At 35.5% G+C, this 16,863-nt stretch overlaps 1 protein-coding gene across 1 annotated transcript; it reads right to left on the reverse strand.

Annotated features, from left to right (window-relative positions):
• Positions 1-3,641: 3,641 nt before the first annotated feature.
• On the reverse strand, positions 3,642-9,692 carry LOC120017045 (aldehyde dehydrogenase family 3 member H1-like). Its single transcript, XM_038870096.1, has 10 exons — positions 9,236-9,692; positions 7,672-7,740; positions 7,490-7,586; positions 7,169-7,375; positions 5,624-5,739; positions 5,403-5,507; positions 5,142-5,314; positions 4,942-5,032; positions 4,383-4,532; positions 3,642-4,052 (listed from the first exon to the last, which is right to left on the reverse strand). Exons 1-10 carry the CDS (start codon positions 9,458-9,460, stop codon positions 3,819-3,821), a joined length of 1,467 nt encoding a protein of 488 aa, XP_038726024.1. The 5' UTR covers positions 9,461-9,692; the 3' UTR covers positions 3,642-3,818.
• Positions 9,693-16,863: the final 7,171 nt, after the last annotated feature.

The raw sequence follows: 16,863 nt of genomic DNA on the forward strand, positions 1-16,863 counted from the left end.
TATATATTTAACGGCTACGTCAATATTTTTTAACGGATATTTGATAGAAAGGTTAATGTTTACCACTCTCATAAGTGCGAGGGCTTGTTTGATCCAAAACAAAGTTCATGAACTTTTTTGATTCAAAATGCAAAATATAGGGACTAAATCCATACTTAAATTAAATACGCTTAGACTAAAAATAATTTTAGCATCCCATATACAACCCTCCATTGGAATAAAGAAATTATACCACTCCCATTTGGCACCATGCAAGCCTATGTGCTAAAAAACCAATATAACACCCCATTTTCCCTCCCTCCCTCCCTCCCTTGGTGATGCTCTTATTACTTTTAAGTTTCATTATTTATTGAAACCAGTCGGGCCCACTTTACTCCCTTTCTCATCATGCTTGCCTGGCTTCCTTCAATCTGCCAGCTTCCTTTTGTTTATTTTTCCGTCTTAATGTTATTTATGTATAGAACAATGACTCCTCTTGTTCTTCATGTTCTTGTTACTCTTGTTTGTTCTTGTTCTTGTTCTTATGACAGAAGAGCTTAAGAAGATTGTGAAAAAGTTAACTCGGAATACACGTAGGTTTAGCATTTTAAAATTCGTTTATGCTCCGTTTGTTTGGAAGAAAACTAACATCTCATGAAAAATATATCTCAAGGAAATAATTATCATAGAAAAACAATTAGTTTCTAGTGTTTGGACAAAAAAATTGTTAATGTTTTTTATTGTTTGTTTGGTGGAAAATATAAATTTGAGGTACAATATTATTATTTTCTATAATGTGTGCATACATATATTTATCAATATATCAATACATAGCAACTATAAGACGCAAATATTAAATTATATTTTGAGACAATAATCCAACAAAATACATAATAATCCAACTTCTTTTATGCTTTTTATACACAAATACATCCAATATTACTTCATTTCACTATATATGTAGATGTGTATGTAACTATAAATAGTCGGTGTGCACAAGTATATGCTCAGTACAAGTATATGCTCAGTACAAGTATATGCTCAATATATATAAGATGTATAATTTTAATGTCTTATTATATATATGAGGTACAATTTTAATTGACGTAAAAGTTCCTCTGGGTCCCACGTCACATTAAGCAAACAAATGTCTTATTATATGTATTTATATATATACAATATTATATATAAAAGATACAGTTTTTTTTAATTCACCTTAAAAAGCAATCCATGTATACTTTTAGCAAAAAAAATTAGCTTAACAATCAGTTTATTATTGTGGGGAAAACAACATCCCAAGGATAATAAAGGAAGTTGTTTTCCATCTTACAACTTTTTATTTTGAGTTGATTTATTATAAATTTTATTTGACTAAATTTATTTTCTTATCTTCAAACACCACAAAGTTAGGAAAACAATTTCAAAAGATTGATTTTCCGTCAAACAAACACAGCATTAGTTAGCACATTTTTTGCTCAAAGAAGCTTATATGATCACTGGGATTTTAAGATAGTCAACCACATATGAAAGTTTTGCAATGACAATGAAATTGTGGCTGTTGTTAGCACTGCATTTAACCACAACTAATGTGTTGGGCACCTCCTCTATTGTTTTTCCTCTCACCGGAAATGTTTGTCCCAAAGGGTATACCCTACACCCTTTAACATGTTTCATTTTTCTCGTTTATTGCAAACTTTTCTTTGCTTCATTTTTGTGATGATTAGTTTGTTCTAACAATTGATCTGGACAAATTCAATCTGCAGGGGATTCATCACGACAATCGAGATAGGGAAACCAAGCAAACCTTTTGAACTTTTCATTGATACAGGCCGTTACCTCACTTGGGTTCAATGTCATGAGCCTTGCGAGAATTGTGACACGGTAAATAAAGAAGAATGTAAAATATAGAGTACTAACATTATGGTTCATTCTAATCATCTTTTCCTAACTTAGTACTAACGACTACTCTGATTCCTATAATTGTACGTAATAAAAGCAAAATGAAGATTGGCACAAGCCATCAAGAGGTAGTATTGTGCAATGTGATGATCTATTATGTGCGGCCACCCAAGAAAATAAACCCAATTGCGCAAATCGAACTGATCAATGTGAGTATGTCATTGATTATGAAGATAACTTTATAAGTCATGGTTATCTTGTCAGACACAGTTTTCATCTACAACTTATAAATGGATCTATCGATCATTATCCCTTGGTCTTTGGGTGAGTATAAATAAATAAAAATAAATAAATATATATATATAAATAATCTATGATTTTGTAGATTTTGTGGTTGCCAAATTATGAAATTCATCACAATAAGGCAATTGACATACTGCAGAGGTGTGGATACAAACAAATTGGAGATTATATGGGGGATGGAATTCTTGGTCTAAGTATTGGTGCAATCGGTTTTGCTTCACAAATGCATTCGCAAGGTTTAGTACAAGAAGTAATTGGCCATTGTTGAAGTGGTGGAGAAGGAGGTGACTTTTTATTTTTAGGAGATGATCTTGTACCTGCTTCAGAAGTCTCTTAGATGTCAATCGCAAACAATGCTGAAGAATAAGATATGTCACGATCCCAATTAAACATCATCTATCATCTATGCAGAATTAGTTTTTTCACATTTTTTCTAAAGAAAATACTTATTGGGACCAGCAGACCTCTTGTTTGATGAATATTCGATGAAAGTAAATGGAATCAAATTCAAATTTGATAGTGGAGCCTCCTACTCCTACTTAGACCAGCCAGCCTACAAATACACACTTGATCGGGTAAAACAAAGCAAGAATTTTTTCAACTATAATCATAAACTTCTAATTTACTTGTTCTTTCAGATTAACAAAAATCTACAGGGAATGCTATTGAAAAAAGCAAAACCAGTGGGTGCCCTTCATATATGTTGGAGATATGAGAAGATACGCATTAAATCTTTTGATAAAATTAAGGCCGACTTCTTTTCTTTTTTTTTCTTTTTTTTTGAAGGGTTTGGGGAGGGGGTAGGATTCGAACCCACGACTTAATAGGTGGTTGATCCTTTACATGCAATGTGATTGTCATTCAACCAACGACTCACTTGTCACTAAGCTTTTCAAATATACCCAACGTTAAGCTGGACTTACCACTCCCCGCTTATCTTGTACTTGTCAACGTAAATCCTATGTTTCTCGAAGCCATTAATATCAAATCGAACTTACAGTCGTGTGAATACTCATTAAATCATATGGAACATCTTTACTGCAAGGAAAAGTGTGCTTAGGGATTCTAGATGGCGACAGTGCAGAACTAGAGAATCCAAACATCGTTGGAGGTAAGAGATATTCACAACACAAGAAACTTAATTTGGTAATGCTTAAACATGGATTTAATTGTGTTCATCATCTCTCGTGGTTTTCAGCCATTTCGATGCAGAATAAGTTGATGATATATGATAATGTCAATCATCGCATTGGATGGATTTCTAGGAATTGTAATATACCTCTTATGGCTTAAACAAGACAAGTTGATTTTCACAACTCACAAGGAACTGTAATATACCTCTTATGGCTTAAATAAGATTTACTATGTCAGCTTAGAAACCTATTTCCTATTTCAGCTTCGGTCACGTCAGACAATTGTATCATTCCATCCTCATCAAATTACATATCAAACTACATCACATGGAGGCACAAGAATGAACGTAAATAAATTAAAAGGGCATGAGAAGTATCATAATCATCATTGTCCAGAACCACCGATTGAAACCATCGGAAGGAAAGCCAATTTACATAGTCTATCTTAGAAAAACAGTAAGAAACTTCCACCAGATAAACTGTATACAAACATCATTTTAAACCTTAAGACCATCCAAGCAGAGCACGAATTATGCCAATTATACTGCCACCTAACAGAGCTTTCAGCAATCTAAGTTTACCTGGTGTGTATGGTGGATACCTAATAGATGCATCACCAGCAAAACTTCGATACACAACTGCCTTCTTATGGCTAAAGGCGTCAAAAGAAAATTTACCATGGTAGGAACCTATCCCACTCTCCCCAACTCCTCCGAATGGCAATGTGTGAACTGCAAGCTGCAATATAAAGTACAAGTCATGTTATGACTCCAAGAATTTCATAATGTTAATAGGGAAGCAAAAATTAGAATGGTATATGAGCTACAATTTCACAATTCCTATGACAAATATAAAATATCATCACAGCTCTCTAGTTGTCAAATTGTTCAGCCTTGCTCGAGTGTCGCTTTCAGTCAACCACAGGGTTGAATTCTCTCGTATTATGCAGGTGCGAAGATCGAAATTATGCATGAAAGTGAATTCTTTTAATATCACTGCGAGTTATGGCAAGAATGATTACAGGTATGCATGAATGTTATGCATGCAAGTTCACAGAAGAACATTTACATGAACAGTAGTGTCATTGATGACCAAACCGCCAGCAGAAACAGTTGCAACAAATTGTTGTTTTAGCTTCTTGTTGTTGGTAAACAAATAAGCTGCAAGAGGCTTTGTTCCAGAGTTTATTATATCAAAGCTATCTTCCACTTTGTCAACCTGTTCCAAACGAAAGGAAGAATGTACAAATTTAAATAACTTCTTCTTTACGTATTAAATTTAAACAAATGCATTGCAATTGAAGAGAATTTAACTAGCTTTTGTTGAATTCAAATAGCAATCCTCCTCAATCTACTTGCTTCTACAAAGGCCATTATACCAAAAAAATCACTAGATTATATTGCTACCTCTTTTATTCAGATTGCAATACATAAAATCTTTTTTCCCAATCAATTTCCATTGGAAAAGAAAAAACGCAAGGTCTTTTCACTCCCTACATATTCTTTTGTTGGTTCTATCTTTTTTTCTAGTATGATGAGAGACAGAACTAACACCATAGAACAATTCCTCTCTTTTTTTCAATACATTGAAACTAAGGAAACTAGATGTGGATCGTCTATGTTCGTACCGTGAGAATGGGAAGCAGGGGACCAAATATCTCCTCATTCATTATCAAAGAGTCTCTTGGAACATCCAGCAAGATGGTAGGAGAAATATTCCTGCCAAGAGAAGAAGCAGATTATATAGCATAATAGCCTGTAAGACATCTAAACTTCGGGAAAAACAATGTATACTTGGAGAGAACAAGCAAATTCACTGTAAACTCACAAGTTGTCTTTGTCCCTTTCACCTCCATGGACAATCTTACCAGAAACCTTATCATCATCTAATAACTTAGTTAGACGAGCAAAGTGGTTTGCATTAACAATGCGGGACAAGTCTTTCGACTCTAAAGGGTTCTTCCCATAAAATTTCTCCAGTTCATGTTTTAAAGCATCCACCTAGAGCACAGAGGGTATCAACGAAAATCGGATTACACAAAGAAAAAAGAACAAGGGAAGCACAAGCTGAATATATGTTCATTCTTACCACTTTTGGAGCATAATCTTTCGTTGTAATAATATAATCAGAAGAAATGCAAGCCTGTCCATTATTACAAGCCCACTTGCCTACTATTATCCGCCTTACCGCAATCTTGGAAGTACAGAAGTATAGATGTCAGCAACGATATGGTACTCAAGGTGCCATGATTAGCAGCCAAAACTATCTAATACACCAAAAGTAACTTCGCACAAGAGGAGAGCTCATACTTGCAAATCAATGCCTGAATCAACAACAGCGGGAGATTTTCCTCCAAGCTCCAGAACCACAGGTGTGAGATGCTTTGCAGCAGCAGCCATCACGATACGTCCGACTTTTCCATTGCCTACGACACCAAAATATGTTTTTAGATGGAAAGGTTTCTTCCACCAAATGATTTATGCTTTCTTCATTATGAACATCATGAAAGTAAAGGAGTCTATAACCACCATGGGTGCAGCAAACTAGATCCAAGCAATTTTCATCTTTTTCCTTCTTCTTATTCAGGTTGGTTGGGTTGGGTTATGTTATGTTTCATTTTTTGTTAGGGAGAGTCACCCGGAGCTCTCTGGTCAAAGGTTGGTAAATCAATTGGAGCTTTTCCAGTAAACTGGTGAGTTTAGTAATCACCTTCAAAGATACAATGTTTCGTGATTACTCTGCTTTGAATTTAATCATATAAAGCACCAAACTTTTGTCAAAGACAATTCCACCACAGAAGGGAGCCAATCCTTGGAGCAACCCTTAAGGTAAAATTGTGAAACAGCTAAAAAAATCTCCTTGTTGAGGCTGTCTCCCTGCAACCAAGTTGATGCCTAACCTCCGCTAGATATAGTTTGTCAAGAAACAACCAAACCAATTTATCATGGCTCATCAAGAGCCCTTCTACAAGATTAAATTCTTCAGGAAAAATAAATAAAAGTATAGCATCTGCACTAGTTTTACCTCAACTCAATTGATACATCATACATATTGCATGATCCTAAGAGTTGCAACTGTGCAAGACTTTTCTCCAAACGGCAGATACCGCAAAGTTACTCTCATAAACTTTAAAGATCCAATTGAACAAAAAGAAATTAAAATTGCTGCCAAAAGATCACACCACCAAATCCATATATGTCTCCAAAGTAATTTCATTCAATGCAATAGACTAATTTGTGAGCAACAGTTTACTAAGAATCCATGAGCTTCAGCCTTCCGCCACCAAGTGACATTATACTTTGTCCAATGATCTAAAAATTACATTAACTATCACGGAAATCTAGATAAGTTCTTATGATAGATGCCATATACCTCCTCAAAAGCTGCCTTCTCCACCCTCTGGATTTTCTCTTATGACTTAATTTCTGTAACCAACATTCCCTTATTTCTAAGGCTACAATAAATGCTTTGTCCAATAATCCTAACAATAAATAGTTGCAAGTCCGAAACTTACCTGAAACAGAGTATCAGACTACCACTGATAAGTTATTGATGACCCTATGCATGAATTTCATTTCAAACGTATTGTGTAACTGTGAGTTTTCACTTTTAAGTTTTTTATTACCTTACTAAATCATATGATTCGTCAATAGGCAATTAATACTTTGTACCTTAAAAAATTATTTTGCAAGAACAGGTACAGAAGTTCATCCACTGTCACTCATATAACATCAAAAGTCTTATACTTCCCAACGCTATGCAATGATCGTAAGGAGACCAGCATCTAATCTACATACGAGGAAACTCAAGATCGCACTGGAAGAAAAAATAATAAACGATAAATGACTAAGAACCTGTATAAAAGATTTTTTCCCACTTCTGCTCCAGTAGTGAAGTTGTTTCCGGAACAGCCCCCTCAACCACCATTATGGAAGAGCTATCCAAATATTCGGGCATTAGTTTTGCAAGCAATGAGGAGGTGGCTGGAGAAATTTCTGATGGTTTTAAAACCACAGCATTACCGGCTGCTATAGCACCAACAACTGGATCAAGAGACAACACTGCAAGAAAGGATTGAAAATGGCAGCGAGGAAAGTCATAGGTAATGAAAATGTAACTAGCATAAATTCAACATAAAAAAGTACATATAAAGGATCCCCGATATGTCGACATACAAAAAGGATAGTTCCATGCTGAAATAATCAATACAACACCCAAGGGTTCTGACACTATCTCCGCTGATGAAGGATATGTAGTTATGGAAGTTTTTGCCTATAACCAAAGGCAGGATTTTAAACAAGTCAAGAAGCTGTCAAAAAATAAAACTTGTTCAGCGAGCATGTAAGAACTAATTCACCTTTTCTGGACGCATCCAATGTTTCAGCTCCTTAACTGCTACTTTGCACGAGTTCTTTAACATTCCTATCTGTACCAAAATCCATGTTAACCAAATATAGAGTAAAACGATATGTAATGTTAATCAAAAGTTTAGGAGGCCAGATATACTCTTTTCAAGTTCAGTTTGACAAACACATACTTGAATCAAAGTCACCAGATAAAAGCAAACAAAAGCATAGCCGAGTTAGATGACAATTTGTGAAAGATTAATAACAGATGCGTTTCCAACTAAAGAGGGTTACAATACAATAACCAAAAAAAAAAAACAACTTAGACTAACAACTGCCAAAGGGCAATACTGAGACTCAAGGTCCACTTGAGTAACAGTTGCTTGAATTTTGTTCAATAAACTCTTACTTACTAGTCCCATATTTATTCAGCTCATGAATTTCTTTTCATTGGTTCGATGTGCACCAATGACAGGAGCTGAGAGCTCAAGGGTGAAACTGGTGAAAATGCAAAACAAGAGAAGTTTGGTCCTTATTATCAATCCTATTCTCTGAACTTTCACAGCAGTTAGTAAATATGCTATCTTGAGTTGATTCCACATTCTAATGACAGCTTCCTAAAATTCTCTAATTATTTTCAATGCCTCTGGTCTGCCACATCTGCATAGAAAATCATTCTTTGAAAATCTCCAATAACCCTCAAGATGGGCGTGTAATGGTTTTGGGTAATGCATATAGCCAGTGTCCAATTTTAACAAGGTCTTTCAAAATCCAAGTTGTCCTAGATAGAAGTAACCATGATAAACATTTCTAGCATACTTAAAAGTGCAGAAAGAATTCAAAACTTTCTTAGCCCAATGAGAGGAACCATCCCACAAAAAAAGTGAAGAAAATAGAATTCAAAATTGTGAACTGCACTGTATATTGTTTTTAAAAAACTTATCACTTCAACTTCAGTCAAACTAGAAGGTTGGCCTGGCCAACACTTGTCATGGGTAATTAAGTGGGTATTCATTAATGTTCCCCACCAATACACTTTCAACGCAATAAATGGGAGACATACTTGACCATCACATAACTTGTCCATATCACTTGAAAACCAGAATCAAGAAAAACCTTGGAAATCAGAAATTGCCAAGAAGATAGAAGTTTAATAAGGACGAGTATGGAGTTACAGACCCCACAACCAACCAGGTGACTGCTGTTTATTGTCACACAACTGCCAGATACAGCATGAATTATCAATATTCTAAAAATTGAACCTAACTCATTAATTGCACATCAGCTCATCAACATCATCGATCAATATATAACCATATTTGTCAAGGCAAGGTATCTTCGCTTTCTTCTATTTGTCACTTTTAGGAATATCCGATGAAAGTCAACTCAATTCAATTCAATCAAATAACTCCGAAGTAAATGTACTACGTCCTTCGCAAAATTAGAAATTCGCGAAAACAACATTGAAAATTCAAAATCAGAAGCAAAATTTTAAAAAAAACAGGCATGAACAATCGATCCAACACAACTGATGAATTCACGAGAGAAATAGAGAGAAGAAGAAGATGATGTGACCTCATAGATTGTGGATTCGAGCTCGGGCTTTGATAGATCCTTACGGAGAGCATCGACGATATCTTGCTCGCGCTCGTCACAAAGTCTCAAAATATTCTTCAATTGAGTCATTCTCCACTCATAGCTTCTGGTTCTTCCACTGGAAAAGCTACCTCTCAACTTCTCCATCATAGAAGAAGCAGCTTCGGCATCGAACACCTTCTTCTCCTCCGCCTCACTCCCCATCACTGCCGACGGCGACCACGACACAGTAGAAAAACTTGATTATCGAAAGAACCTTAAGAACGTTCAAATCGAGACACGCCGGCTCCGATTTGTACTACCGATTGTTTGTTTGTATTGTGTAGTATATATATATACTACAGAAACAGACTACGGACTGACGTCTTTACCATCAATCACAAAGCCAGTGAGAGACGGGAGCGCGTGGGATTCAGGATTACAGTGGTGTTAGTTTTTTTGGCGGATTGTGTATGGAAAGTCAGATGGCAAAAAGGAAATTACCCTGAATCGGTACTTTCGGGATTACGTTTGAAAACGAGTGACGCACGCATCTGGAAATTATTTTAAAATTAAATTGTCGATATTTTATCCTACAAAAGTAATCTAAAAATTAATACAAGAGATAATTACAAATAAATCTCTTGATTATCGATTTTTATTCTTTTAAAAAATAAAAAATAGTAATTTGGGTATTCACCTTCCCAACTACTAATGCATCCCTTTTAATACTCAAATCAAACTGATTATTTTTCAATCAATAAGATAAAAATCATTAAATTTGACAAATGTTTCTCCCTTAAGAAATTTCGTCTTATAAATAATGTTGGAAAATGTCATGTGTGAATAGCTTCCAAAGACATGTGTGTGTTTTGTGCACATTAGAAACTTATCACTAGGATTCCTAGTGGTTAAACACTAATGCGATGGACTTCCTTCTCTGATTAAATTCTTTTCTCTTTATGAGACAGAGTTTATTCTCAGATTAAATTCTTAATTTCTTATCTCTTACTAATTAGAGATGAAATTCAATTTCGTGTCAAACTTGCTTGTAAAAAAGTTCTAATTCTTTTCGGACTTTGGGATCTCCTCTACTATAAATACCCCATGAAGGACAACTTCCAAGTTACACCGAAAATTCTCTCACTCGCAAATTTTCGTTTTTCATCTGTTTTTCGTACTTGAGTGTTGTTGGTTCAAAACAGTTCAATAGAGACCTGTTCCACGTGGTGCTGTCGAGTTCAGGTTAAGGTGTTGTATCTTGGGAAGTGAAGCTCATTAATCTGCTAATAACGTGTGATCATGAATTTGTGGCCAAAAACGTGTATTAACTATTAATACATCCTTGGAAGTGAGTCGTTGGTTGAACGACAATCACGTTACATGTAAAGGATCATCCACCCATTAGGACGTGGATTTGAATCCTACCCCCTCCCCAAACCCCTGATTCAAAAAAAAAAACTATTAGTACATCCTTAAACGTCTATTATAGTGACGCTGACCATAAAATAAATGGGTTTATTTTTTCCTCGTGGTAGGTATCATGATCACAAAAAAAAGTAGGTGTCCTACCCTAAAAAGACAGTCAAATTTATTTTTATCATTCAATTGTTTTCTTTGAAATTTGATAGTTTGTCACTATGTGCAAAACTGCAAATCAATAATGCTACATACCCTAATTTATTATTTTATTTTATCACTAATCTTACCATTGATTATAAATACACATGTACGACGCACTTTATCTAATATTACACATTGATTAGGGTTAAAATTGAGATCATAAATTAAGTGTCTCAAGAAATGATGAATTGGCAAAATGATATGTTGAAGAGTTGAGGGTAGGAATTATTTGGAATGGGCTATTGGGGTGTGAGTTTACCATATTGTGGACATTATGTAAAAGAAAACAATTTTTTTTTTTTTTGAATGTCATGAGAGCTTTCCAATTTCAAATATTGGCGCCAAAGCGATTAGGGGTGAATTTTATAATATTTAGGTAAAATTAGATTGAGAAGTTCTAAACTTTTATGCTTAAAGCGACTACTTAAAAGATATCTTAGGCCTTATATGAAAGCCATAACTATATAATATACAAATTTCCATAAAACATGATCAAACAAACTAACTTTGAATATTAGTGAAACATTAGATTAGGTCGGACACGTTGGTACAAGTGGATGTAGAATTGGACGATGACTCAAGGAAGCTAGGCCCAGAAGTGAGGTATGGACTTGGTAACTCATGTGGGTTCAAATGGCCCAAATAAAAGCAAAACCATGAGTAGTATCAGGCCCATGAAGTTGATTGGTCTCAACTCAACTCTTAAAGAGGGAGGAAATTGGAAGGAAGGGAGAGGAAGATTTTTAGAAAACAAACTTGTTGCAAATTTGTAGAGTGATTCCCTTACAATGATGTGTGATAAAAAGTCCTGTACAGCATATATAGCAGAACTAAACATATAAAGGTCAAGTTTCATGTTGTAAGAGAAGCTCAAAGGCTTGGTGAAATTGAATTGATTTATTGCAAGTCTGAAGAGCAGGTGACAGACATTCTTACAAAGACGTTGTCTAAGGGAAAGGGAAGGTTTGAGTTTCAACTAAACTTGGTTAGTCTCTAGGACTAGGAGTGTTGCAATAGAGATTTACTTAGTATTGTTATTGTCAGTAGGTTTAGTCTCTAGGACTAGTCATGTTGTTTGCTTTGTCATGTCATTAAGTTTTATGTTTTATATTATGTGGTTGTGCTTGTGTTAGCTAAGTATTTGTCTTCTAGATGATTATTTTGGAGCCGTGTATCTTGGTTGTATATAGCTGAGCAGAGCAGCTATATTATCTTGGCTCTAAGAAGAATTATCAATAAAAATTAGTTTATTTTGTAGAGCTATATTCTTCCTCTGTCTTCTCTTGCTTTGTTTGATTTTGTCTTGTGTGACTTGAGGAGTTCAGCTAGCTACTGAACTTTGGTAATTTGTCTACTATATTTCTTCATATGGATTGTGAGCTACGGCAGATAATGAAGTGCATATCAGGGTGTTCCCGTCTAGCACAGAGACTTGCAGAATTATAGAAGGGCAATTCCAAAATTATTTAATTCTTAATTGTTTAATTAACTAAAAATGGTACTTATAAGGAATAAAGAATTTTTGATGGATCTATGTATCCAACATTTCTCAAAGGGGTAGTAATGTGGCATTTCCTATTTTTATTGACGGGGGACCTAGTTTCTTTTGGATAATATACATACAATTCAGGTTTACAAAATTACATTCTGGAGGACCACATGTTACAAAAAATCATGCTTAAATGGTTGAAACAATAAGACATGTCACAATTATTACTTATGCTATTTTATAAATTTTTATTTTTTATTATTATTTTTCGTACTTTCAAAAGTATAATTTGTAGATAATCTAAAAAAGTTACGGGAGCGCTGTCCCTGAACCCCCGCTCAGCTTGACCTACCCTGACATAAAATCATGTGTCCATCCCTGGCGATCCTCCTCATATTATGTCCTAACTTCTCCCCTACGCACAAAGGTGAATGTTATATCTTTCGAGAAGATAAACTCAACTATCGATGAATATATATCTTACGTATCTTCTTTTGGTATAAAGCTTATTTTAAACACATCAATAGTTACAGAACCTCTATGGTAAGTTTGTGTTCCTGCTAAGACTAAATTACTGATTTCTTATGTCTTGAGTTTTGTTTTTTCAGTCTCTAATCAGTTAAAAAAGCACTGTATTTATGAGCCTACCTACATCCATTTATGCTTTCTTCAGTTTTGGGAGCTTGCACTGCATGTAGAAGCTTGTTTGGGTAGCACGCCCTAGTGTGTCAATATTAAAAGCTTCCTCCATCTCTTAATGCTTAATATATACTTGGCAGTTGAAATAGCTGTTGTATCCATGTTTTGTATATCAGGTGTTACAATTTTTGTATTTCATAAATAATTAGAATCTATGAATGATTGAGTGAAAATTAATCAAGATCTTGTGTATTTCATAGAAGCAAGAGGTGAGAAGGAGATGAGAAGGATGAAGAATGAGGTGAGAAGAAACAGAACGCGATCTTGTATTCAATAGCAATTGTATCTACCTATAGTATAATACAAAGACAGTATATAAAGGCAACGGTACAACAGTGAATAGTGACAATACCGTTGCAATGTACAGGAAATATAACCGTTGCAAAGAAGATAAAGAACAATTCAAAAAATACAAGAAGGATGTGTTGGGCTGAGATGGCCAAGAGAAAACTAACTTGGGCTTCTCAATAACTAACTTGGGCTTCTCAATAAGACCCGTACTAAAGAAAGTAAAGAAAACAACTAAAGCCCAACCAATAATTGACCCACTAAAGAGTGCCCTAATCATCGTCTTCATCAGCAACAAGAGATCAGCATTCTTCATCCTCTTCTTCAAAGTTAACACCCCCCCCCCCCGCCCCCCCGCGCAAGCTTGACATGGATGAACGTGATTTGTTCATCATGTTAAGTTTGGACAAGAGGATTCTGAGAGTGATAATAGGAATGCCCTTGGTGAGTATATCTGTCGGTTGTTCCTCCGATCTCAAGTAGCTGAGTCTAATTGTTCCTTGTTCAACCTTTTCTCTAGTAAAGTGACAATTGAGATCGATGTGTTTTGTACTTTCGTAGAAGACCGGATTATTAGCGATGTGAATGGTCGTCTGATTGTCACAATGGAGAGTTATCGAAAGCTGAATTTGAATTTGCAATTCTCGAAATAGGTTATACATCCACCAGAGTTCGCTAGTTGCAGTCTCCATGGATCGATATTCAGCTTCAGCTAACGATCTAGACACAACTTTCTGTTTCTTCGATTTCCAGGCAATGAGTGTGTGGCCAAGCTTTATGTAATATTTGGTGATGGACCTCCTGGTATCAATGCAAGATGCCCAATCCGCGTCACAATATCCATGTACCTACAAATTGACAACAGAGGGATAGAAGAGTCCATCTCCCATGGTGCTCTTGAGGCATCTAAGAATTCTGTTTCCTGCACTTAGATGAATGTCAGTAGGTTTCTGCATGAATTGTGCTAGGATATTAACCGAGAAACTCAAGTCTAGTATGGTAATTGTTAAATACATGAGTTTGCCTATAAGTCTACGATATTCTAGTGGATCCTTTAATTCAGTTCCAGAATTAGAATATAACTTTAGATTCACATCAACAGGTGTATGAACAGGTCTACAATTGATATAGCTAGTATCTTTTAGTAAATCTATGGTGTATTTCCTTTGATTAATAAAATATCCTACATTTGATTTATGAACTTCTATGCCTAAAAACTACTTTAGACTTCCAAGTTCATTAATCTTGAAACATCCGCTAAGGTAGACCTTTATGTCATTAATTAGATCATGATCGTCTCCTCCAATTGCATGTCGTCCACATAGAGTAGGAGTAGGATTGTTTTCCCTTCCTTTCGATAATAAAATAATGGGTAATTAGATTTTGATCGAATAAAACCATATTTGAGTAAAGCTTGTCTACACTTCACATTCCATAATTCATATGTTGTTCTTGAAGAGGACAAGCTCATCATGATCTTTTCTTCTACACAGTTGGAAATCCAACTTTTCACAAGAAAATTGTTTGTCTTCCAGAGCTGAAAATTTGGATCTATTGGTGCAGGTGCTTTGATGCTCCCATCTACGAACCCAATCTTGTTCCTAGACTCAAGTGAGTCTATCATACTATTACTCCAGACTGTGTAGTTTGACCCAGTGAGCTTTACTGGGATTAAATGTGTGATGGTGAAGTCAGAATTCTGCAAGTTGAATGGATTCAGAAAGTTGTAAGAAGAGAGGTTAGGAAGAAGACCAATCCCTTCCATGGCTGGGACAGTGTTTTGTGAATTTGTTGTGGTATTCATATTTTTTGGCCTCCGACTATACACCAAACGAAATCGCTCCAATACCATGAAAATTAATCAAGATCTTGTGTATTTCATAGAAGCAGGAGGTGAGAAGGATGAAGAATGAGGTGAGAAGAAACAGAATGAGATCTTGTATTCAATAGCAATTGTATCTACCTATAGAATAATACAAAGACGGTATATAAAGGCAACGGTACAATGGTTAGTAGTGACAATCTATCAGAATTAACCGTTGCAATGTACATGAAATATAACCGTTGCAAAGAAGACAAAGAACAATTCAAAAAATACAACAAGGATGTGTTGGTCTGAGATGGCCAAGAGAAAACTAACTTGGGCTTCTCAATAAGACCCGTACTAAAGAAAGTAAAGAAAACAACTAAAGCCCAACCAATAATTGGCCCACTAAAGAGTGCCCTAATCATCATCTTCATCAGCAACAAGAGATCGACATTTTTCATCCTCTTCTTCAAAGTTAACGCTTCTTCCGTTATCTAACAAATCCAAAAAGAAAAATGTCATGCTGATCGTTCAATGTACCTGTAGAATTTTCCATGATAAGGAATCCATATTGGGAATTTTCCTGGATAGATGACTTTCTGCGCTTAAGCTCTAGTTAAGTGGAATTTGCTATAGTTTTTTCGATTGTATTAAATTCATGTAATCTAAGTCTTTTTGATCTGTTTGTGGTTGCATCTCCTTGATGTTTATTAGAAATTTTCATCCCATACAAATCAACAATATTTGTCCACTTTGAGTTGTCCGGTTTCGTAGATACATCAGAGCCACACAACTTTGCCTTCCCAGGAGGTCAGCCATCCAATAGTTCTCTCGTAGAAGCACGCTTAACTGCTGAGTAACTACGGGATGAGATTCATCTCCTCTGAAAACACGTTGTTGATGGTAAGGGATTAAATTTATCTATATATGTTAACATTACCCCGCACTTGTGGGCCAAATAATACCAGAGCTAACAAGTGGACTGTACGGGTTAAGGTTACTTGTGGGTGGTCCGTCCATTGAACATTTGAAAGGCCCTACAAGTCCTCTGCACCTGTGGGTGGTCCGTCCATAAAAATATCTGAAAGGCTCAACAGGTAACCCAAATGGGTGGAGCTGCTCCGATACCATATTATATTTCAGTATATTGCGGAAGTATAATCAGGAAGATAAAAGATCAAGAAAGAGGATGACGAAGAAGAACAATAGAAGAAGGTAGCTGAAAGAGCATTATTCATTCAGCCTAGCCAATAACGGCTCTATTGTGTACAATATATAAGGGAACAATTTGAACAAATAAGAGCAACCACAATGGTGAATGGACAATTTGGCCATCAAATGTTTTTTGGAAATTGTGATTTGTGGAGTTTAATGAGGAATTGATGTGTGTCTCTCATAAGGTGCAATTGTTTTCACCTTCTGGCATGTTAAGTGTAGGCCAGCAAGAAAGGATGGGGATCAACCAAACTTCATGCCCCATACAATGCTTGGCCCAACAAAACAAAGTTAATAAATTGACATTGTTGTGCTGACCTTTTGATCCATGACCATCAAATTTAAGAAAAACACCACCCATGGCCAATCAAATATGAACCATTGCAAATGCTCTAACCAACGGTTACTCGTTGGTGTGACTAAAAGAACAATTAAATAGCATAAATACATATTTTCTTAAAACAAGATAATGGGCCGAGTTGATGTGGGTAAGATTAAAACACAAGT

Source organism: Tripterygium wilfordii, chromosome 15 (assembly GCF_013401445.1).
Source record: "Tripterygium wilfordii isolate XIE 37 chromosome 15, ASM1340144v1, whole genome shotgun sequence".
Taxonomy (NCBI): Eukaryota; Viridiplantae; Streptophyta; class Magnoliopsida; order Celastrales; family Celastraceae; genus Tripterygium; species Tripterygium wilfordii.